This window comes from Nannospalax galili, unplaced genomic scaffold (genome assembly GCF_000622305.1).
Source record: "Nannospalax galili isolate Female #2095 unplaced genomic scaffold, S.galili_v1.0 scaffold127, whole genome shotgun sequence".
Taxonomy (NCBI): domain Eukaryota; kingdom Metazoa; phylum Chordata; class Mammalia; order Rodentia; family Spalacidae; genus Nannospalax; species Nannospalax galili.
This window is the reverse complement of record NW_008360326.1, coordinates 2,144,643-2,169,757: the sequence shown is the minus strand read 5'-3', so window position 1 is coordinate 2,169,757 and position 25,115 is coordinate 2,144,643. Positions and strand designations below refer to the sequence as shown.

Below are 25,115 nucleotides of genomic sequence, written 5' to 3'. Positions count from 1 at the left end.
GGCCGGGAAACCCTGCTCCGGAGTTCTGAGCATGCGCAGAATTCCCTCCGTGCCTCTAGTAAATAGTGTGTGCTCCTGTTGCTGGATGGTTCTGCAGATTAGGACCCTGGCTGCCAAACGTGGAGACCTGAGGTTGATTCGCAGGACCCCCGTGGTAGAAGGCGAGAACCAACTCCCGTGAGCTGTCCTCTGAGACCTCCACATGTGTCACATATAGCAACACAATAAATGTATACATTAATGAGAAAAATAAATAATAAAGGGCTGGAGAGTTGGCTCAGGAGTTAAGAGTACGTACTGCGCCTGCAGAGAGCTAGAGTTGCCCACAACAGTCTGCTAGTCAAAACTACCTGTAACTCCAGTTCCAAGGGATCCCACACCCTCTTCTGGCCTCCACAGGCCCCTGCACTCTGAGCACATACCCACACACAGACACACACATAATTTTTAAAATAAATAAATTAATAAATCCTTAGTCCTGAACTAATACTGATCGCTTTGTGAAAGTCATTGCCCTTTGCTTTCATTGACAGTAACCCCTCCAGCGTTTTGCATCCGTACTCTGGATTTAGATTCCCCTGAGTATGAATCCAGGAAGTCTCTTAACTCCTCTAAAAGACTATTACTTTTTAAAAAGGTACCAATGAAAAGTTGTACAAATACTATTACTTAGGACCAACTGCCGAAGAGCGTGAATTCTTCAAGGAAACAAAAGTAGGAAAAGCATTCGACTTTGCAGGCAAAATGAAAAGTATAAACACCTGAAAGTCGGACGCCTATCTGTAAGATTCTCTTCATAGTTTGGAGTGGCTGTGGCAGAGAAAGAAGTTTAATTTAGGAGCACATCTAACAAGTTAGATTTTTATAGAAATGGTGACTGTCAATCATAGTGATTGAAGGCTCATGGCTTTTTTCAAGGAAACTGACTAACAGTACCACTTTCTCCCTACCGCGGATCCTTGCACATATATGCGCTGTTTTCTATACCAAAATGATTGGACATCTTCCAGAGTCCTGCAAAGCATCTCAAACCTTTACCTAGTCTTGGGAAATAAAGTTCAATCATATTCTCTCCTTGTTGAAAACTGGACTTGGAAAAAACAGAAACTAAGAATGAAATGATGTAGGTAATTCTCTTTTTAATACATGTGTATGTGTTTTGCCTGCATTTATCTAAGTGTACCATGTGCATGCAACGCCTGAAGAGGCCATAACAGGGCATCGGATACCCTGGAACTGGAGTTGCAAGAGGGATTCGCCATATGGGTGCTGGGAACCAAAGCTGTCCTCTCCAAGAGCAGCCAGAGCTCTTAACCGTTGAGCCATCTCTCCAGCCACTAGAGAATTCTTGATGAGAAGGAGTCATGAAGAAACTAAAGCTAAAAACATTGAAACCAAGACATACTTTCAAAACCTAGGAGGTTCTGCTGGATTTTTATTCAAATTTAAAGTTCTTCCTAAGCTGAAGTGTTATTTTTAATAATAGTTTCACTATGACTGGTGTGTAGAATTACTGGAGCCACTGCCAAGGACATTGCAAACTATATCATGGTTCTGTCTTACATGGAGTCTCTAGAAGTTCTCTCTTCCTCTCTCTCCCTCTTTCTGCCCCCCTTCCTCCCCCCCCCACTCCTCCCGCTCTTCCTCTTCATACATACACACACTCTCCCAATGCAAGTCTATTTCCTAGGAGAAATAAAAATAGATTCTATTGCTCTCCTTGTTGGCATGTTCACTATCTTTATAGAAGTCTCTAGAACCATCCACTTCCAGGTAGTTAAGAGACCATGGATGCATGGATTTTAAGCATTGATTCTTCTAACAAAAAGCTTGCATCAAGAGAAAATGAGCAGACATGATTAATGTGACAATGTGTGCAGCTCTTTACCTCCACAGCAAAAGGATTCTGGCTTTGTTGGTTCCATTTCTACCTGCCAGTGTGAGGTCTTCTTGGATGTGTATCATATAGAACTGGGTAAAGGGGTAGAAAAGAGGCTGGTGGGCTATGCTAGTGACAGTGAATGTGTATGTACTGGAGATGTCACTGTGACATGAAGGAAATAGGTAGGAAAGGAAAAGGGGAATTGTGAGCTTATTTTTGTAGCCCTCATGAGTCATGCCTTCAAGCATCCCCTCTTGAATCTGTCCTTGTGACCTGATTTCACCAGTAAATTGTAGCAGAAGTGACACTAGGGTTAGTTCTGGGCCAAAGCCTTCAGAATGTCTGGCAGCTTTGTTTATGCAATCTGATGAACTCACACCTCATATGAAGACTGATTACCAGGAGACTGCAGTGCGGGAAAAGGCCAACAGAGACACATGGAGGATTGTTGTGGACAGAATGTTTGACTTTCCACAGAATCCATTTGTTGAAGTCTTAGCCCTCATTGGGATAGTATTTGGAGTTTGGGCCTTTGGTAAATGATTAGATTTAGATAAATCACAAGAACAGGGCCCTCAATCACACTAGAGCTCTTATAAGAAGTACCAAAGATCACTCTTGCTCCCTCTCTTACATGTGTGTGCTCTCACTCTCTCTTTTCATGCTCTCACTTTCTCTTTTCACAGCAAGAAGATGTACAAGCACATATCAAGAAGGCAGTTAATTGCAACCCAATAGGAAAACCCTCAGCAGAAACTACAGGTGTTGAGACCATGATCTTAGACTTCCAACCTCTGGAACTGTTAATGAACTGTAAATTTAATGAATAAATTTCTTCGCTTAGTCTATAGCATTTTGTGACAGCCTAAGCAGACTAATACAAATACTGAGCACCAACAGTCCCAGGGCTGTATCTAGATGGTACCCAACACCCAGCTGGCAGCCCTGTCAATGAAGCTACCTCAGAAGTAGATACTCTAGCCCATAGGGATCCATCCCCACATGAGAAACATTGAACAGAGTTGAGTCATCTCCACCGAGCTGGGCCCAAATTGCAGAATTATGGGCAAAGAAATACGATCACTGCTATTTTAAGTGTTAACACAAGCAACAGATAACTGAAATAACATTTGTTTAAAGAAAGACCTATCACTGTATTGTGGGATCATGTGTTTTCTTCAGGGTAGTTAATAAAGTAAAAAAAAATGGAAATCTCAATTTAAGTTTCTGGAATGTTTAGACTTGTTATCACTCTGAGTGTGGACTACGTAAGTGGTGACTTCATGAACCCTATAACAAAGATGTGCAGCCTTTCTGCTCTGTAAGAGAGCTGTGACAATTATATGCGCAATATGGAAAATTTATTTAAAATCCCAACAACAGTTGTAGAGATAGGAATGGTTCCATGTTCCACCACTTTCATCAAATACTATTTTTTTTTCTTTTTTGGTCTTTTTGAGACAAAGTCTCCCTGTAGCCCCAGCTGTCCTGGAACTTACTATGTAGACCAGGCTGGCCTTGAACTCACAGAGATCCACCTGCCTCTGCCTCCCGAGTGCTGGGATTTAAGGCGTGTGCCACCACACCCGGCCTCAAATACTATTTTTAAACATCCATGGGGTTTTTTTATTTTAAAAAATATTTTATTTACCTTTATGTGTGTGAGAGTTTTGCCTGCATGTATGTAAGTGCACCATGTGCATACAGTGCCTGAGGCTGCCAGAAGGGGTCATTGGATTCCCTGTAACTGGAGTTATGGAGGGTTGTTAGCTGCCATGAGGGTGTAAGGTCCTCTGCAGGAACAGTAAATGCTCTTTACCACTCAGTCATCTTTCCAGCTCTGTCCCTCCTTTCTTTGATACAGGGTTCTCAACTGTTATTTCAGTTATCTATTGCTTCCTGTAGCCCCAGCTGGCCTTGAACTCAATATGTAGGCCAGGCTGGCCTTGAACAGTCTGCCTATGCCTCCCAAGTGCTGGGATTAAAGGTATGCACCACCATGCCTGAGGTCCCCGCCCCCCTTTTTTTTTGAGACATGGTTTTTTTTTTTTTAAGTTTGTTGTTGCTGTTGTTTTAAATATTTTATTTATTATTGTATATTTTATATGTATGAGTGCATTGCCTGTATATGTGTAAGTGCACCCCTGTCATGCAATGCCCAAGAGTTACAAATGGTTGTTAGCCACCACATGGGTACTGGGAATCAAACCCGGGTCCTGTGCAAGAGCAGCCAGTGCTCTTAACTGGTGATCCATCTCTCCAGCCCCCTGGAGTTTTTTTAAAACCTCATATTAGCTGGGCATGCCTTTAATCCCAGCACTTGGGAGGCAGAGGCAGGTGAATCTCTGTGAGTTCAAGGCCAGCCTGGTTTACACAGTGAGTTCAAGGCCAATTGGGGCCTCAAAAAGCAAAAACAAAAGTCCACACACAAAACAAAAGCCACACGCTAGTAACTAAATTAATTGAGGTGAGGAAGAGAAACATTTTTATGTTGGTAATACTGTTAACTTAAGCCCTGTGTGGCCAGTGCAAAATGGCAGAACAAAACTCTCAAAGTACACAAGTTAGCCACCAACTCATGGTCCTCTGGCTCCACCTGGGTTTGAGGTGTGCACCACCATGCCTGGCTCTAGAGCCCTTTTGAAATCATTTGGTTGATAAGTACCTCTATTTTCTATTAGGTCTAGGTAGACAGCAATGCCAACTTCATCTAGGTATCCTGAGTGTATTCTCACCCGCACCCCCACTCAACGTAAGAGGTCTATGTCCTGAAGGCAGTGTCCCCCAGGCTTGTCCTAATCATGACTATTTTTGTTCTTGATTATTGGTTTGCCAGGCAGAAAAAAAATGTAACAAATGTGGTTGGATTTTTTTAATAAGGGCTTAGGGGGGAAAATGTGACTTGTGGAGGCAGTTCACCTAAACTGAATTCCCATAAATTAGTAGTACAGAAAGTCAAGACATAAGGGTCCATTCTAAGATCATCCCACATCAACAAGGCAGCCAACAGGCTCACCTTTCTTCTGAAAACTGTAGCACTGAAAGCTATTTTGGAGAACCTCAAAAACAAAATGAAGGGGCTGGAGAGATGGCTCAGTGATTAAGAGCACTGGCTGATCTTGCAAAGGACCCAGGCTCAAATCCCAGCGTTCACATGGAGGCTAGCATGCCTCCGTAACTCCAGTTCCAGGGGATCCAACACCCTCTCTGATGTCCTCAGGCATTGCACAACACAGGTGTGCTTACATAAATGCAGGCAATATACTCATACACATAAAATAAAATAATAAAATATTTTTAATAGGGCTGGAGAGATGGCTCAGTGGTTAAGAGCACTGGTTGCTCTTGCAGAGGACCCAGGTTCAGTTCTCAGCACCCACATGGTGGCTAACCACCATCCGTAACTACAGTTCCAGGGAATCCAATGTCCTCTTCTGACCTCAGTGGGTATTGCATGCCATGGATACATTTACATACATGCAGGCAATGCACTCATGCACATAAAATAAAAATAATAATTTTTTAAATAAATAAAAATAAAAAGCATAAATGTTTATCAGATTTTATTTTCTTTATTTTCATTTAAGTGATTCATATTTCTGGAAATCTACCAGAAAGCACCAAGGTTATCCTCAAAACTGCAGGGCACATATTTTTTTCTCCTTCTGGTCAAACTAATAATGGTTAATCAAAAAAAAAAAATCTCTTAAAGTGGAGTTCAGCACCATACAGTAAATAAATGTCCTTGGCTGTCTGTGGGGGAGCTTGGCCAACTCCTCTGGTTGAGTTCATAGCAGTCCTTTAAATAGTTTCTTTCTAAGACATGAATAAATATGATCGTCAGCTTTTCTTGGAAGAACCCCAAACTTGAAAACCTTTTGACCTCTTAGGATAAATTTTTTAAATCAGGCTGGAGAGATGGTTCAGCAGTTAAGAGTACTGGCTCTTAATCGAACCCAGGTTGAATTCCCAGCATCCACATGGTCACTAACAACTGTCTGTAAGTCCAGATCCAGGGGATCTGACACCCTTGTCTGACCTCCTAGGGCATTGCTTGATACGGGTGCACTCACATACATGCAGGTAATACACTCATATACATAAAATAAAAATGATAAATTAAAAAATGTTTTTTAATTTTAAAATCTATTTTTATTTAATGTGCATGTGTGTTTACCTGCATGGCTGTAAGGGCATCACATGCATGAAATGCCCTCAGAAGTCAGAAGAGGGCTTTGGAACCCCTGGAACTGGAGTTACAGATGGTCGTGAGCCACCATATGAGTGCTGGGAACTGAATCCAGGTCCTCTGTAACAGCAGCCAGTGCTGTTAATCACTGAGCCACCTCTTCAACCCCAGGATGGTATTTTGAAATCGGGATGTTTTTAGAAATGAAGGGTTTTTAAAAAACAATTCAACATATTTTAATCTGGATTAATGTGGTGTACTACACCCTAGTCCAGTAAGAGAAGGTTCAATGCTAGAAAGCTCTGAGTGAATAAGACACTGCGGTTTTACCAAGCCTCAAGTCAAATCTGTTTGTATTTTGAGCTACTGATCTCTGCTGATTGAGAGATAAGAGAATCTGTTTGACAGATGCAATCTCTCTCTTCCCAGTCTTTATAGATTAAATATTACCAACCCCTGTATGCTATGATTATATAAGTATACTCTCCTATCTACTCTTTCCTTCCAAAGAAACCTGAAACCACATGACAAAAGTTCAGAACATAAGAGGCTATTTTCTGTAGGCATATCCATAGTGTATGTAGCTCATATCTATGTATAAATTCTCCATGTTAGAATTAAGTCAAATAAATAAAGGAGCAAAGGAATAAAGCGGCATTCATAGTTTTGGATTCCAAATGCATTTAAATACTTATTCTAAGATGGTGATTCTTACTTGCCTACCAAAATAACCATTCTTCCTCTTTTTTTTTTCAAATTCACTTAATCCCAGTATTTATCTGGGAATATGGTTACCCACACAAAAGGTATATTTCCTAGCATCTTTTGATTGTGAGGTCATGTGATTACAATCTGGCCAATGAGATACAAAAGATACTGAATGAAAAATTCTGAGAAGTTTCCTTGACTAGGAAGAGTGTATTCTCCTTTGCTCTTCCTGTTTTTCCACAACTATAGATATGATGGCGAGAGATGTAGTCAGCACTAGGACAGACTTCAATGTAAGAAAGAGTCATCCCAGTGTGGTGGTACACACCTTTAATCCCAGCACTTGGGAGGCAGAGGCAGGACAATCTCTGTGAGTTCAAGGCCTGCCTGGTCTACATGGCAACTTCTGGCCAGCTGGAAAAAAGACCAAAAACAAAAAAAACAAACAAACAAAAAAAACCCAAAAAAACAAAAGAGAGTCTCACTTGTTTAGATCACTGATGTTTTGAGCTTTAATTATATGTAACTCTACCTAAATCTAAGTGGTGTACAGAGTTTACTTTCTGTCACACTCTAGTAGTCTACTTCCAAAAATGTTTTGCTCTGTCTCTATTTTCTTGGTAGATTTGGTCGCCTCTAAGCCTCTTGTTTCTTCCTATCATATTTAGTCACGCTGCCCTGGGTTACAAGCACCAGTAAACACCTTCAAGCTCCCAAAGGAATTCACAGTGGCGCTCCCTGACTCAGATAAATGGTCATTTTTAGGGCTGAGACTGAAGAAGAGTTTGTCCACCGGAAGAACTGCTTTAGCACGTTACTTTTCTGTTTCCTGGCCTTGGAATAGCAAAGATGGTAGAACAGACCAATGTGAGCTAGGATTTTCCAGAACTGTAGAAGGTAGGGGATAATTTAAAGGAAGAACCTGCTAGAATTTTAAAATGACGTATCAACTCTGAGGACAGAGAAGGGAGCTGTTGGCAGTTTAGACAGTGGAGGTTTCTACTTCCTGGACAGGGTCCTTGTTGGAAAGATTGCCTGAGATGTTGTCAGATTCAAGCAGCTCTACAATGCTATAAGGAGAACAGTCCTCCAGACCCAGCTTGCTGCAGAGCCAGCCATAGAAGCCTTTCTCCATGTCCCGAGCAGCTTGCCACCATGCCCCCCAGGACCATGAGAGCTGGACCACAGCAGCATAGAGGCCCAGGGAAGAGGCCATGGCCATGATGAGCACTGGATAGAACAGAATGAGGCAAGGACAGTAGGAGATCTTATGCCAGAAAGTCCTCTCCTCGTTGTACACAAGGAAGATATTGTACCAGGTGATAGTGCCGTAGTAAAAAGATACAACAAAAGAGAAGACGAAAACCACAGGCAGGCAGACCAGTGTCCAGAGGACCACATGGGGCCCCTGTTCTGCCCCCACCTGGCAGGCCTTTCTTCCCTCAGGTGTTGTTTCCCTTGACAGCCCCTTTGGTTTGGTCAGTTCCTGCAGCTCCTTCTCTGTCAAAGTGACATGGATGTCCACCATCTGACCCTTTTTCTTCCCTCGTGTGATGGTTCCAGTTAGTGTGACATAGCGGCTGTCCAAAGGCATGTTCCACATACCTGCAGGGCACAAATGACATGTGAGTCAAGATCTGAGGAGTGGACATTCCATTTCAGTGCCACCCTAAGGCTAAGGCTGGGTATGAGTAGTGGGGTCAGTAATTCAGCAGCAGACCAAATGTGTCTCCATTGCAGGGTGATTTCTGCTATTACTACTCCCACAGTGACTACTCGCACCACATGTGTGGGCTCTGATAAAATTGTGAGCAAGATTAACTTGTTTTTCCTGTTATGTCTCCATTTCTCTGGACCTCAGCCTTGGTATAGTTTCTGTAACATGGAGAGTGATAAGGAACTTTACTCCAGCCACCCCTGTATAATGGTCCTATTTGTAATTAACAAGTGCTGTGTATATTCATTATTTATGAGTATTAATCAGTGCATAAAGAGTGTGTGTGTGTCTATGTCTGTGTGTATATACTAAGTTGATGGGCATTCCACCCCTCTCTTTTTCATGCCTAGCTCTGTATCCAGAGAAGGGCATTTTTTTCATACCTGTAGACACCCCAACTCTCATGTCTAAGCTCTAAATACCCATTCACTACACACACACACACACACACACACACACACACACGTGTACACCATACATAGACACAATATACTACAATCCCTATTCCTACCCCCATAAATAATACCACCCTTATATTGCAAAACACATCCACACACTACACCAGATCACACCTACATGCATCCACACACCATATACAGTGCATCATATACATGCTACATATATACAACATACAGTGTACCATATACATACTACATATATACAACATACAGTGTACCATATACATACTACATATACACAACACATATAGCACATCATGCTCATAGACACCACATACAAACACCCCATATACCCTACACTCATACTACATGCATATACACAGAACACATATGCACACACACATGCCATGCATACCATACCTTACACATCATATATACACCTACTATATATACACACCTTACACACGCACACACACACACACACACACACACACACACCACATACGTACATCATCAGCCATCCTTTAGCTACCCTGTCCGAAGAGTTGAAGACACTGAGACAGAGAAGTGTGTGGTCTTTGATATGTAAAATGTAATCTAGAAATGTAGAGACCAACAGGGAATGTAAGACATGTCCTCTGAACCCGGTGTCTGGAAGATTCCTTGCCCCATGGCTGGAAAAGACACAGAATGTAGCTACCTAAAATCAGACTCCAGAACAGTGGTAGGGGGTTCTGATTTCCATACGAGAAGGCTTGTGCTGTTCCACTCCCATCCAGAGACACAATGTCTTCAGTGTCAGTCAATGCCTTCACCTCAGTCAATGAAACCATCTCTGTCAAACACCTGGAAGTCACTATCCACTCGTGTCTCTCCCTTGCTCCCTACCTGCAGTCCATAAGCAAGTTCCACACTGTATTCTAGATCAGCCTCTCCTCTCTAGCTTTCCTCCTGCTATCTTGTAGTCAAAGCTTCTGCACCACTGCCACTGTGGCTACAGAAATGTGATAGCATCCCCTAACCTTACATTCCTACTCTCTGCAATCCATTCTTTATAGGAAAGTCAGTGAGATTAAATAAGAGCCGGGCGTGGTGGTGCACACTTGTAGTCCCAGCACTTGGGAGGTAGAGGCAGGTGGATCTCTGTGAGTTCAAGGCCAGCCTGGTCTACATAGTGAGTTCCAGGACAGCTGGGGCTACAGGGAGACCCTGTCTCAAAAAGACCAAAAAAAAATATATATATATATATATATGAATGAGACAATGTGTCCCCCTTTCTTAAAAGTCCTCCACTGACCCACTGGCTCTTACAACAAACTCCCAACCCTGCACTGTGCCTCTGAATGGGTGGTAAGGATTCCCTTGTTGACCTCTTTTCACCATCCTTCCCTGGTTCCCTTTACTATCTGACAGAAATACCCTTTTCTATCAATAGACCAATGCGGCCCTCACCTCAAGGCCTTTGCCCTTGCTGTTCACCTCCTTGCAATGCTCTGCTCCCCTTCTTTCTTGTCTGGCTTTTTCATGTCATTCAGATAAGTGTTACTTCTTTAGAGACGCCTTCCATGACCATGCAATCTCTTCCCCCACTGTTCTCCGCCAGTGTCATCTTCCCATTGCTATGATTTTATCGTCTTTGGAACTAATACCAGTACCCAAAGTTATAATATTGACTGTTTGTCTTCCCTGGCTAGGTCAGCTTCATGACAGCAAGGACACTGCCTGTGTTGTTCACTGCGGGCATGAGTCCCAGACATCTTTCCTTCTATACAAATAGGTTTACCCATTGCTGCACAATAATTCTTAACATAGATAATCCAAAGGCACACTAGCAGTAAAAAATATTCTTACACATGAAGAACATAGGACACAAATTTCATGAGGGAGATGCTGAGAATTTCTGCAATATCAAGTACATATAGTTTGAATTTTTTTTTTTTGTCTTTTTTGAGACAGGGTCTCCTTGTAGCCCCAGCTGTCCTGGAACTCACTATGTAGACCAGAGTGGCCTTGAACTCACAAAGATCCACCTGCCTCTGCCTCCCAAGTGCTGGGATTAAAGGCGTGCACCACCACGCCTGGCCTACAACTAGTGTTCTTAATCGCTGAGCTATCTCTATCTCACTGGCCCTACGTCATGCCTGAGACCAAGTGCAGATGGGGCAAGAGTTAAGACCCTCATTGCCCTCCACTAAGTGTTCAAAGCTTGGGTCAGGTTCTGCTTTCTTTCTTTCTTTCTTTCTTTCTTTCGAGACAGAGTCTTACTATGTAACCCTGGCTGGCCTGGAACTCACTGTGTAGACCAGGCTGACCTCACTCTTTCTTTCTTTCTTTCTTTCTTTCTTTCGAGACAGAGTCTTACTATGTAATCCTGGCTGGCCTGGAACTCACTGTGTAGACCAGGCTGACCTCACACTTATAAAGATCTATCTGCCTCTGCCTCCTGAATGCTTTGATTAAAGGCATGTACCACCATGCCTGGTCTTAGATTTTTTTTGAGACAGGGTCTTACTCTGTAGCCCAGGCTGGGCCTTTATTCACAATGATCCTTCTGTCTCAGCCTTCTGAATGCTGGGATTGCAGGCATAAGCCACTTCACATAGCTTGGGTAGACCCAGGGATTGAATTCAGGTTGTCAGGCTTGTAAATTACCCTTTAAACCATCTCACTGGCCCACCAGCTTGTTTTCTTTGTCTGCTTGCTTTTGAAATGAGTTTTACTAGATGGCTCAGGGTAGCTTCATTAACCTGCCTCAGGACCTCATTTCCCTCATTCTAACCCAGAGTGAACCTCCAGTTTATCCTTTCCCTGAGTGCTTTGGTAATTTTACTTGACAGGAATACTTTTGAAAGAAGTAGTGTTATTTTGTCTCTTGATCTCAGGAATAAAAAAAAGCCTCATCGTTTCAATTTACAGTTGTTCATTTCATGTCCTCTGAAAGCTAGAAATCAGTCATAGAAAGATGACAGTATAAACCTCACATTTGAAAATTTTAAGGGGCTGGAGAGATGGCTCAGCAGTTAAGAGCAATGGCTGCTCTTGCAGAGGATGATTCCCAGCAGCCACATGGTAACTAACAACCATCCGTAACTCCAGTTCCAGGGGAATCTGAAGTTCTCTTCTGACCTCCAAGGGCATTGCATGAGACAGGTACACTTACATACATGCAGGCAATACACTCATACAAACAAAATAAAAATAATAAATAAATAAAATATTAAAAACAAACAAATGAGTTCTTGGAAGTCTAATGAAAGGGACAAATCAAAATATCGGGAAAAACTCACTATGTAGACCAGGCTGGCCTTGAACTCACAGAGAGCCGCCTGCTTCTGCCTCCCGAGTACTCAGATTAAAGGCATGTGCCACTATGCCCAGCCCTATATACTTTGAATTTTAATAAATATTAACCAATTACCTACAAAGTAGTTGAAGTGATTTCCATTTGTACTTGAGGTCTACAAGAGAATATCCATTTTCTAACATGGAGTGATAATATTTTAGCTAATTTCTGACACTTTTGAATGTGAAGGAATACTATATCTCGATGTCATAATTTTTATTTTCTTGTTTTTTAAACTTTTATTTTATGTATGTGTATGTATATATTTGACCACATATATGTTAGTACACCTATGCATACAATGCCCATGGAGGCCAGAAGAGGGCATTGTATCCCCCGGAACTGGAGTTACGGATTGCTGCAAGCCACCATATGGGTGCCGGGAACTGAACCCAGGTCCTCTGCAAGAGCAGCCAGTGCTGTTAACCACTGAGCCATCTCTCCAGCCCCTCTTGATTATTTTCCATTGGTTTGTTTTTGTTTGTTTTTGAGATAGACAGGGTTTCACTATCTAGTCCAGGATGGCCCCCAACTCATGTTCCTCCTGCCTTAGCCTCCTGAGAGCTGGGATTATAGGTGTAAGCCACCATACATGGCTGCATTTTCCTGGTTATTATGAAAGGTAACAATTATTGTTTCTTTATCTTACATACGTTAAATAATTAGTATGGCCAGCTTGTGTTACTAATTTTGGTATAAATCAGCTTCTATTATACTAGGAGCTCTGAAAAGGTGGGGATCTCCATCTCACCTAAATAGAACATAGCAGGTACTAAGTAAATACTGCCGATTTAATGAGTGAAGACTGCACACCCCAAGAAATGCATCACCAAAAAGAAAAAGGCTGGTGAGCAGGTGCCTGTCTGGCTCCTGGAGGAAGGGATCCTGTTTTGGCTAGAACAAGGGGTTCTAGAAAGACTCACCATCATCCATAGGATAGTCTAGGAAATCCTCTCCCTCCTCCTCCTTAGGTTGTTCTCCACTTTCTGAATCTTCAGGCTCCTCATCCATTTTCTCATTATCTGACCGGTAGACAATGATAGATTCTGGGCGAGACTCTTTCCTCTTCTTCTTCCTGCGGCCCACTGTGGATTCACCATCAAGGGCCAGGGCAGCGGCCATTGCCCTCCTCAGGGAGCCCTGATGGGGGCTTGGGAGCTGATCCTGGCCTTCTTCTGGTGCTGACTCTTCCATCCCAGACCTGATACCTAACTGTGTCTTTGAAAGAGCCTGATTTGACTGAGCAAACTCAAGATCGATACAGCACAGAGCTTCTACCTGGGAAGGACTATGCAAAGATGCCCCAACCAAGGATACATATGACCTGAAAGACAGGAAAATAAAGCATCAGCAGGGAGCAAATAGGGTAAGCTGGAGAGAACTCAGGAAACAGTGGAGGAGAGAGGGGTCCATGAGTCCATGGAAATCCTCTTATAAGAATAGATGATGAATAAAATTTTAATATTATTTTTTCATTCATATAAATAAAGACATTATGAGAAACTCATCAGTCCCATTAGGGAGTGGAGAACATGAGGAAGTTGGTGATGAAGCCCTACAGACAGCAAGGAGTTAAAACCAATCTTATTCTTATCATAGATAGAGATGGACATGGCTGGGGTCAGTACTTTGAACTTCTGACTACCAAGTATACATCCAGCAATACTCAAGTGGGTGAAGATTGGTGGCACATCACTAACCCGTTAACCCAATCTATCTTGCTGTGAAGGAAACCTACCTCCTGGACTCCTAGGAAAAACACAGGTGCCTCAGAAAGTCTCGGGAATCTGGGAGAGGCATAGGGAGGGTGCAATCTCACTTGAAACACTCCATCTTCTCTTTTGTTCTGCAGGTAAACAGCAAAGAAGAGAGGGGAATCCATGTAATATTTTTTAGAGAAAATGTAGGTACACTACTTATGTTTGCAAAATAACTTTGGACTAATATTGATTTTCTAACAGAAAACTAAGAAGCCTTATCTAGAACTTGAACTTGGAAGTCAAGGCACTCACAGAAAATTAAAATAAAGGCCGGGCATGGTAGCACATGCCTTTAATCCCAGCACTCAGGAAGCAGAGACAGATGAATCTCTGTGAGATTGAGGCCTGCCTGGCCTACATAGTGGGTTCCAGGCCAGCTGTGGTTAGAAGGAGACCCGGTCTCAAAAAGACCCCCCCCCCAAAAAAAAAGAATCAAGATAGAGGAGCTCTGATCCTTAACTTCAGTTGAATTTAGGAGACTGCAATCCATTTCTGAGCTTTGGCCATTCAGAGGGCAACTCTGACTTTAAGTGTTTCTGGAGATATGAATTAGTCCAATCCAGCCATCATATTTAGGTGACTAGCTACTCATAGACTTCCTAAAAAACAACTGTTATGGTAAGAGTGAAAAAACAAAAAACAATGGTCATGATTGGGTCAACCCCACAGCTTCCTGGGGTCATCATCTTTCCCAGGTAAAGTCTGCCAGGCCCACTGTGCCTTGACTCCCCCAGCCTCTTTCACCTTCCCAGCTCCACCACTGCGTCTCTCCTCCTAGCTCTGGCACTGGCCCATTTCATCTCTTGGCACCCCAGAACATTGGACTACCCTCTTGGTCCAGGCTCCCCTCTGCTTCCTGATCCTTTGCACCCAGACCAACCCAATTCCTCCCTCTAGTCCCCAGGAGCCCTCAGGGTCTGTTCCCTTCCCCCCATCACCTTTGCATTTTTTTTTTTTTTTTTTTTTTGTCTTTTTGAGACAGGGTCTCCCTGTAGCCCCAGCTGTCCTGGAACTCACTATGTAGACTAGGCTGCCCTTGAACTCACAAAGATTCTCCTGCCTCTGCCTCCCAAGTGCTGGGATTAAAGGCATATGCCACCATGCCCTGCTACCTTTGCATTTCTGGGCAGCACAGCTAGCAGCTTCCTGGAGCCAGCTTCTTTCCTGGGTAAGTTCGGCTGCCCACTGCACCTTGACTCCCCCAGCCTCTTTTACCCTCCCACCTCCCCCACCCAATCTCTCCTTTTAGCGTGGGCACTGGCCCATTTCTTCTCTTGGCACCCCATTTTTCTGAACTACCCTCATGGCCTAGACACCCCTCTGCTTCCTGATCCTTTGTACCCAGACCAACCCTGGAACTGGAGTTATGGATGACTGTTAGGCACCATGTGGGTGCTGGGAATCAAACCCAGATCCTCTGTAAGAGAAGTCAGTGCTCTTAACTTCTGAGCCCTCTCTCCAGCCCCCTACTTTCTACTTTTTAAGGTTTTAGCTGGTTACACAGTTTCCTTGGCAAAGATAACATTTCCCAGCATCCCTTGCAGCTAGACGTGACCAAATGACCAGTGCTTGAACAATGGGATATAAGTATGCCACTTTACTATCTGCCCCTCTCCTTCTCTTACTTTCTTAGGAACATGAATTGGAGGAACAACAGCAGCTCATATAGACAGAAGAAACCCCCTAGGAACAGCAAAAGAATGAGACAGAAAAAGTATAAGCTGTTGTACAAGCTATAGACTCTTTTCCTTTAGACTCAAATTATATGTATGGGGGAGGTCTTGTAATAATCCATAATTCTTTGAGTCTCTGAATATAACCAAATAGAAATGCTAACTAGTGTACTAGGATTAACCAAGTTTATTTCATATCTCTACCCCTCTGCCATGTCCCTGAGGTATATACAGATCTTAAGATGCATTTTGGAGTTAGAGCACAAAAGGGCATCATCCCTGATAAACAATGATTCAAACAGTTTTGATTCTCCTGGATGGGCCAGAAATTCTGAAACTCAGCTGTCCAAGTACAAAGGATATCACAATGATTCTGGCTCAGATTCCAAGAGAAATCTAGTGGAGAGCTCAATGTAGCCCAATATATGATACAATTTGATGCTTGTAATGAAAGGGCCAACAGTGTACCAAAAGGAAATTTTGTTTAAAAGAAACTAACAGTTCTTAGACATCACTAAAAGACCCTCACATTCCAACCCCATAAAATGCCTAAGGCTACCCAGCTACAGCATCTTTGTAGGACTGAGCCATCAACAAGAAGCCTGGGTATTGGTTCCTGCTGGCCAGATACTATCCGATCAATCACTAGGTCACTATTCTATCTCCATGCTAAACCTGTAAAGTGGTTTGCTAAACTTTCATTGACACCTCAATATCAAGTGTGCTTTCCTCCAGTCTTTTCACGCCATCTCTCTGCTCCCAAGTGGCCACTGGAGCAGAATTAAACCAGTATACTCTCCTACCCATCCAGTTAATTCAGCCTAAATTACAGATTTGGTGGCTGCTAAAACCAGGAATCTTAGAAGCCTTTGTTTTCATGCTCACTGCAGGGCAGCAACCAACAAATGTGTGGGGTTGAGATTTGGCTGGAATATCCTAATAAAGACAATGACACCAAGCCTTGGACAGTAAGGCTGGACATGTAAGTGGTGAGGGTTGTGAGAAACACAAGAGTTTGGCTTCGTCTAAACTAGGAAGTTAGTTTTTCTCTCCTCCACCCACCAGACCCACTGCCCAGTCAACTGCTTTCATAGAGAAAGGCAGATCTACCTGGAATGAGTTATATGAAATTTCACATGAAAGTTTCTGATTTGAATTTGAGTGATTGACCTAATTTAAAATAAATTATCCTGTGGACAAACCCCCAAACAAAACATATATGGACTACAGCTTGCCATCATTGATTGAGGACAGTTTCTAATTCAAGGTGGTCCAGAACATTAGGAGTTGACATTTTGTATCTTTTCCACATTGAAGCTGAACTACTGTGGCTAAATGTGGAAGATCATCTTTCCTAAGTCAGCTTACCACTACTTACCACCACTACAGCGACCTTGCCTGGATCCTGTTGTATCTTCCCCTCTTCCCTGATTTGTGTATCTGTCATTCAACAGGCCATGCATCACCTGTCTGGGGTGGCCAGATGTTGGGGAACCCTGCTGTTTAAGGTCACAGTCCACCATGTCTGGATAGCTCCCCTGAGCTGGGGCGAAATGGAGGACTCCCTTTTTCAGCAGGGGCTTCCTACTCTCTGCCTGACCTTATTTGGAAAGTGTCTCCAAGCATAGATGCCTGGCCTTATTTGGAATATGACCTTTGGCATAGTTACCTGCAAGAGCTGCCCCCTAGTTTTTTTCCTGTATGATAATTAGGCATTGTACTACAGCCACTCCATCCCACCTTCCCTTTCTACATGATAGGGTCCTCCTACCACATACAAATAAAGCATACTATGAACACCTATCAGGTGAAGATTTGGCTGCCGTCTTCACCCTACATGTTCCCCCAACCCCCCTGAATATATGAGCTGTCTTACTGAAGCTGACTCCCGAAAGGTTTTTCCGTCATACTCACAGCTGTCCTGACCCTGTTCATCACATCTGCTCCCTTTGCTCTCGAGGATCAGTGGCCAACGACCCACGAGGGAAGGGAGAGACCCACAGCCAGAAACTTCTGATTACATCTTACCACCATGAGGTTTGCAATCAACTAGGAAATAAAGTGTTTATGATTCTGTCACTTAAAGTTATTAACCCCTCTCAAAGAGCCTCAGGTGGAAGGGATTTCAACTCAGGCTAGTGTTGAGTGTTTGGAACTGAGGTAGAGTAACATCTACAACTTCACAGTCTCTAGCCAATTGCTGTGAACTGGCCGTGAACACAGTCAAGCTGCAGCTTGTTTCCTTCTGATTCTCTCATAACCAGGATAAAACCTGAACAGACCCTATAACTTCACTTGCTTTTATTTTTAAATTTTTATTACATTTATTTTGTGTAGATGATGATACCTCCGACTGAAGCAACCTAGCACGTTAACACTCTTCAGCTCTTATTCTTTTTTTGTTTTCCAGCCAGAGATGCCTTCTGCATCTTAATGATTAACTGGAAGGTTTGGTATTCCTGGGGAAAGGTACTAAAAAGAGGTAAAATTTATCAATCAACAATTTTTCTCCAGGGAAAGTTTCTTTTCAGATTTGCTGGTCTTCAGATAATATTAAAATGTTGGCCAAAGATTTGTTAATCTTGTCCTTTAATTTAAAGTTAAATAATGGGGGGACTGGAGAGATGGCTAGTGGTTAAGAGCACTGTCTACTCTTGCAGGGACCCAGGTTGAATTCCCACATGGCAGCTAACAATCATCCGTAACTCCAGTTCCAGGGAATCCGACACCCTTTTCTGGCCTCCATGGGCACTGCATGACACAGGTGCACTTACATACATGCATGAGATAAACCCATGCACATAAAATTTTAAAAATAATAAATGAAATACTTTTTAAAAGTTAAATAATGGGATAGATAGTCAATGAAGTACTGGGCATATAAGCATGAGGGTTTGAGTTCAATCCCAGAAAGCCAGGGATAGTGGCACATACATGCTTTTAATCCCAGCACTGGGAAAATAGAGATAGGCAGATTCTTGGTGCTTGTTTGTCAGCTAATGTAGTCTACTTGCAAGTCCAAGGCCAGTGACAGACCTTGTCTTAAAAAAACATGGTTGGTGGTTCCTAAGGAATGACATCATAAATGTCCTCTGGCCTTGTACATATGTGCGCACACACACACACACACACACACACACAAAATTAAATTTTTAAAAATTAATTTTTGTATGTATGTGTGTATGAATATGTACAGTACATTTATGTCAGTGCCCTTGAAGGACATAGTGGGGGGGGGTGACAGATCCAGCCAGCATTACAAATGGTTGTGAGCAACCCAACATGGGTGCTGGGAACCTAACTAAGGTCTTTTGGAAGAACAGCAAGTGTTCTTAACTGCTGAACTATCTCTCTAACCTCCAAAGTTAAATGTTTAATTTATAGGAAAACAATGTACTCAACTAAAGCATAATCTCTAATGGCCTCACAAATAAAATTCAATGTTATCTCAAGGTTATTACAGCAGAATAGAAGAAAATCCAGGCCAGAGACCTGCTCAACATCTGTGCCTCCCTGCCCACTACCCACCTGCTCCTCCTTCCCTTTCTTATAAAAGCCTTTTCCCAAAAATGGAGCTTAAGGGATGATAATCCCCTGCCATTTCCTTTGATTTATTGGTTTTCCATATAAATCTTCCTTTCCCAGCAACCTACCCTAGTCACTGACTTTTTGAGTGGCAAATGTAAGAAGTTGATAGCCCAGCCTGGTGGTGTGGGCCTGGTGGTGTGGGCCTCTATCTTAGAGACTATGGCAGAAAAATTGCATGTTGAAAGCCTGCCTGAACTACAGGGTGAGATCAAGGGCACCCTGAGCCACTATGTGAGACCCTGTCTCAATTTAAAAAAAAAGAGAGAAAGAAATAAAATAAGAGGGCTGGGGATAGAGTTCAGTGGTAGAGTGTTTACCCAGCATGCAGCATGCACAAGTCTGTAGGTTCTGATAGAATATATGAATTTCAGGAGAGCCATAAGCTTCATTAGAGGAGGCCATAAAAGCATAAATACCTTAGAGTGGCTAACTGGCCCTAAATTGGCAGCCTGGCCTTGCTCAATCTGGCATTGCTTGAGCCTTATCAACTGGTCACTCCCTGGATTGAGACAGACTGTCTGTAGAGCCCGCCTGTCTCCTTTAGGGCTACAGATAACTCACCCACCTGCCTGAGCAAATAATCTTCAGAAAAGAGACCCTCAAGGACACCAGACTCTGCACGGAATTAACTCTTGCAGCTGTGCAGCAGAGTTCCTATATAAGACCAGACTGCTCCCTCTTCAATGCACTGAGAATCATTCCTCGAGGAAGAGCTACCAGGCCTTTGCTGGACTTCCTGAATCCAGGGAGCACATTCCTTGCCTGTTGCAGGTCTGGCTCTGACTCTTATTTCTAAACTTTAAACTCCTTCCTTTTTCTGCCCTCCTAAATCTAACAGGTTCAATCTCCAGTAAGAAAAAAAAATGCTGGTTTCATTATAACACTGAGGCAGATACAGTAGCATTTGTGTGCAGAGGAAACCATTCCTAATAGCAAAAGCAGACGGTTACAAAGACCTTGAGCCTCTCCTTACTGTTTGGTCTTTCATTTGGTTAGTGTCCTACCATACTGTAGTGCATACCCCTTCTACCTTCTACTCCTGTCATTCCTACATGCTAGAACACAGACTGTGCCAGGACAGAAAACCTAAGTGTCTCATTGGCTACACTGTATTTCCCATGCCTAGGGAAGTACCTGGTATACAGGTGTCCAATAAACATTGACTGAATGTTGTGAATATTGAGAGTCTTACTCATGTGAGCTGGCTCACAAGGAGTCTTGCTTCAAGGCATAGGCAGGGTTAGATGCCTTATTGGTATTCCTTCATAGAGATTCTGTGAGTCTGCATCTTGAGAATTCGGCAAGTGCCTGTTACTCTGAGTCAGGAGCGGCTTTGTGGATGGGAGGAAATGAAGTTGGGGTTGGGGAGGGGCAGGTAACTGGGTGGGCAGCAAGAGCATCTCAGAAAAAGAAGGTAGTTACTGCTAATGGAGTATGATAGAACAGGGGCTGTGGGAGGATCATGTTGACAGCATATGCCTTTTCCCAGGATAAAGGGGACCGTGGTGCAGATCACAGAAAGTGGTGTAGTGGTCTCGGGAAGAGGATGGCTCCAGTAGGGGCCAGAATTAAAATTGGAAAACAAAGGGCTTCTAAATGGAATAGCTGTGCATGCTGACTTGCAGGAGGTTGCTGACTCTGGAACCCTGAGGTCAGAGTCAAATAAAGAGACCATGCCTCCTTATTTTTAACAAAAGAGCCCTTGAAGAGCTCCCATACTTCTGAATTACAGTTTCCACCTGGATGGCAAAAAGAGAGTGCTGACTGCTCAGCCTACAACTTCCTTTCAGTTGACAGATGGCACTGTGTCTTCTTCAGTCACCTTCTCACTGGAATCTCCATCTCAGCCCACTCAGTGGCCACACAGAGGCTGTGGTATAACCAGGCCCACGATGACCCACCCTGACTCATCCTTGAGATATGCTACAGACCAGGCTACAGAGCACATTAAATTCCATTTTCTTTTCTTTTTTTAATATTTTATTTATTATTGTTATTTTATGTATATGTGTGTATTGCCTGCATGTAGGTAAGTGCACCCATGTCATGCAATACCGGAGGAAGTCAGAAGAGGCTGTCGTATCCCCTGGGACTGGAGTTATGGAGTTGTTAGCTGCCATGTGGGTGTTGGGATTCGAACCTGGGGCTTCTGCAAGAAACAGTGTTCTTAACTGCTGAGCTATCTCTCCAGCCCCTAAATTGCATTTTCTTTTTTTTTATTATTTTTATTTTATGTGTATGAGTGTATTGCCTGTGTGTATGTGAGTACACCCATGTCATACAATGCCACGGAGATCAGAAGAGGGCTTTGGATTCCCCTGGAACCAGAGTTAAGGATGGTTCGTAGCCTCCATGTGGGTGCTGGGAATCGAACCCAGGTCCTCTACAAGAGCAGTCAGTGCTCTTAACCACTGAGCCATCTCTCCAGCCCCTTAAATTGCATTTTCAATAAAATTATCTTTAAAGGGAATTTAAAGAACTCCTACAGCCCAGAAAAGAAAGCCTGGAATTTTCTAGAATAAAGTACCCTCTCAGAATTGAGCTAGTATTTTTTATTTTTAATTAAAAAGTATGCTTTGCAGGGGCTGGAGAGATGGTGCAGCAGTTAAGAGCACTGACTGTTCTTGCAGAAGACAAAGGGTTCGAATCCCAGGACCCACATGGCAGCTAACAACTGTCCATAACTCCAGTTCCAGGGGATCTGACAACCTCTTCTGTCTTCCGTGGGCACTGCACGACATAAGTGCACTTACCTACATGCAGGCAATACATGAATACACATATAATAATAATACATAAATTTTTTTTAAGTATGCTTTGTGGGCTGGAGGTTTAGCTCAGTGGCATAGTACTTATCCAGCATGTACAAGGTCCTGAGTTGAGTCCTCAGCATCACAAAAGAACAAACAACATACAGCCATTTTGTCACTGGGATCAAAGTACCAGGAATTATATTTTTCTACAATATTTCAAACTTCTCTGTTTAAATTTATTCTTAGGGAACTGGGAAAAAGGCTCAGCAGGTAAGGGTACTTGCTCTGAAGACCTGAGTTCTGATCTAACACTCACATAGAAAGCTGGGCTTGGCTTGTAACCCCAGGGCTAAGGGGTGTGGGGCAGAGATACAAGGATTGCTGGGGCTTGTTGGCCACCAGCTGAAAAAGAGTAAGCTCCAGGTTCAGTGAGAGACCCTGTCTCAAGGGAAAAATGAAGAGCAAGAGAGGATACCAGAAATCCTCCTCCAGCCTCTGCATGGGTGGGCACACACACAAAGTCCCTCTCCACACAATTTATTTTTAAGAAGTGGTTATGAAAAAAAAAAAAAGCTGGGCATAGTAACAGGAATTCAGTCTCAGCACTTGGGCTGTGGAGGTAGGCAGATCTCTATAAGCTGAAGTTCAGCCTGGTCTACATAACAAGTTCCAGGCCAGCCAGGGCTGTATACTGAGACCCTGTCACAAAAAGAGGGGGCGGGAGCTATGGTGGTGGGTATTGCCATTTGTTTGCTTGGTTTTGGCTTTGGCTTAGGTTTTTTGGGAATGGGTCTCCCTGTAGCCCCAACTGGTCTGTAATTCACTATGTAGACCAGGCTGGCTTTGAACTCACAGAGATTCACTGATTTCTTGCTCAGCCACCTAGCCAAAGACAACTACAGCACACTTTATTACTTCCTTTTATGAATATAGATTGAGATTCATCAGCAGCTGAGTTTCTAAAAGGAAAGTGTTTCTAAAAAGAGGTGAGAGGAGGACAGGGATGGAGGGACAGAAGGGAACCAGGCTCTTCTAGAACTGCAATTTTGCTGGTGGGAGGGACTCCATGGGGAAAGTGCTGTCTGTCTAGATCCATTCTTAATTTTTTCTGTGAATTTTAAGTGGTAGAACCAACCTCCTCCCTGCAACAACAGCAGCAAAAAATGGCATTTGTTGGCTATTACATTAACACTTGGTAAGAGAAATTAGAGCACTAATAGAATTGGAAATAGCATTCTATCTGAATTAAAACCATTGCACCTAACATATTCCCTAGATTTGCCAAGTTCTTAAGGCAAAAATAAGGAGCAGAGGACCTGCAAGATGGCTCAGTGGGTAAAGGTGTTTGCTGCCAAGCCTGACAACCTGAGTTGAGCCCCTGGACCTACATGGTGGAAGGAGAGAACCAACTTTTCTGCAAGTTGTTCTCTGACCACCGCACCTTCATCGTGGCACTTGCACACATGTACACACACACACACACACACACACACACAAATAAGTGTAATTTTTTTTTGGTCTTTTTGAGATAGGGTCTCCCCGTAGCCCCAGCTGTCCTGGAACTCACTACGTAGACCAGGCGGGCCTTGAATTCACAGAGATCCACCTGCCTCTGCCTCCCAAGTGCTGGGATTAAAAGCGTGCGCCACCACTCCCAGCTGGTAAGTGTAATTTTTAATAGTTTCTTAAAAGCAGAATGTAACAAATTGTTCTTGGGCACCAACTCATAGCGGAGACAAGCCCCATCTCCCACCCCCCACATACCCCCACACCCCCACCAGCAGGGTCAAGTTTTTTTTGCATAAGAAATGAACTAGAAGGCAGGTTCTCACATATACTCCTAGAGATGAATCTTGCAGGAATCATGCACCCTCCAATGAAGACCCTCTTGCTTTTATACAGACCGGATGAACGGGATCAGATTTCAGACCTAGTAAAGGTCGCATCTTTCTTTCATTCCTGGGTGGGGCGCAGGGAACAAGAGGAGAGTGGGCCTGAGCTAATTTTTTTTTAATTATTTATATCTAGGCTCTGTGAATAACTGCAATTGTTTGCCCTCTCCTGCCTTGCTCCCTTCCCTGGGCTCCCTCCTTGACGATGAAGGGATCTGGAACCTGGATTTCTTCCTTTCAGCTAAGCTGCCCCTTCTCCCCTTTCCCAGCCAGCCGCACACAGCACCTAGAGCCCAAACAGCCGGGCGTCTGTCGCGGGTGGGCGCAGTGAGGGCCCAGAGCTCTGCAGTCTTTCTCCAGATGCCCTAGAGATTTAATTTTAATTAACCGTAGGAGCTATGGCCCCGAGGATTTGAAATAAAACAGCCCACATCCACGCCTTTTCTAAAAAAACCCCCCCCCACCCCCTTTTTTTTTCTCTCTCTCTCTCTCTCTCTCTCTCTCTCTCTCTCTCTCTCTCTCTCTCCAATGACATCGAAATTAAAAAATAAATATGAAAAAAAAGAAGGTGTCTCACCCACGTATGCCTTGGGACCAACGCCGGCGGAGGATGCCAGACCCGGAGAGGCGGCTGCGGAGAGTGGTCCAGCTGGGAAAGATGCGGAGCGCGCGGAGGTGGGGTCTGGGGCGGGGCCACGCGACCTCGGGGCGAGGCCTTCCAGTCACGTGGGCACCGGCCTCCTGCGCGCCGCGGCCTGCGGGCTACCTAGGGTTGGACGCTCGGTGGCAATGGGATCTTGTACGCAGAAGATTCAGAGCTGCCTGGCGGCCGGCCTGCTGCAGAACCAAGTGGCGGTGGTCACCGGCGGAGCCACGGGCATCGGAAAGGCCATCGCCAAGGAACTCCTGCACCTCGGTACGAGAGCAGGCTCTGGGATGGGCACCCGGAGCAGGGCCCGCAGAGGTCCAGCTTGGGTAACCTGGGTGCAGAGGCGGGGCTCTGGAGGGGCTGGGGAGAGGTTGCAAAGCTAAGGGCTGCGGAGCTGAGCGAAACTCACAGTGAGGGGTGGAAAAGCGTTCTTCCTAACAAATCGAAGTTGGTAGGTGAGCCACTAGGTATGGCGTAAAAGGGTTTAGAGCCAAAGATTACCGTGCCAGAAGTAGGCAATAAGCAGGACTGTGAAAACGCTGTGGAACTGTGTATGTGTGTGG

General features: G+C 43.8%; 2 protein-coding genes across 3 annotated transcripts in view; one reads left to right on the top strand and one right to left on the bottom strand.

Annotated features, from left to right (window-relative positions):
• Nucleotides 1-7,195: 7,195 nt before the first annotated feature.
• Tmem169 (transmembrane protein 169) lies at nucleotides 7,196-24,557 on the bottom strand. 2 transcript variants are annotated; one of them, XM_008825680.3, is made up of 4 exons: nucleotides 24,481-24,557; nucleotides 13,976-14,083; nucleotides 13,161-13,561; nucleotides 7,196-8,384 (listed from the first exon to the last, which is right to left on the bottom strand). In XM_008825680.3, the coding sequence occupies exons 3-4, from the start codon at nucleotides 13,429-13,431 to the stop codon at nucleotides 7,762-7,764; spliced, it is 894 nt and encodes a 297-aa protein (XP_008823902.1). In that variant the 5' UTR covers nucleotides 13,432-13,561; nucleotides 13,976-14,083; nucleotides 24,481-24,557; the 3' UTR covers nucleotides 7,196-7,761. The 2 variants fall into 2 exon arrangements, with proteins under 2 accessions (XP_008823902.1, XP_029415871.1); XM_029560011.1 differs by lacking the exon at nucleotides 24,481-24,557 and adding an exon at nucleotides 23,844-23,970.
• Nucleotides 24,547-25,115, top strand: part of Pecr (peroxisomal trans-2-enoyl-CoA reductase) — a 41,237-nt gene continuing 40,668 nt past the window's right edge. The window contains exon 1 of the mRNA XM_008825679.3: nucleotides 24,547-24,819. Within this exon, the coding sequence (XP_008823901.1) occupies nucleotides 24,693-24,819 (127 nt within the window). The 5' untranslated portion in view covers nucleotides 24,547-24,692. The remainder of the gene's footprint in view (nucleotides 24,820-25,115) is intronic.

Coding starts and splice junctions, on each gene's coding strand:
- Tmem169 (XM_008825680.3), bottom strand. CDS start 13,431: ATGGAAGAGTCAGCACCAGAAGAAGGCCAGGATCAGCTCCCAAGCCCC. Junction 8,385..13,160: donor AGACTATCCTATGGATGATG/GTGAGTCTTTCT, acceptor TGTGCCCTGCAG/GTATGTGGAACATGCCTTTG.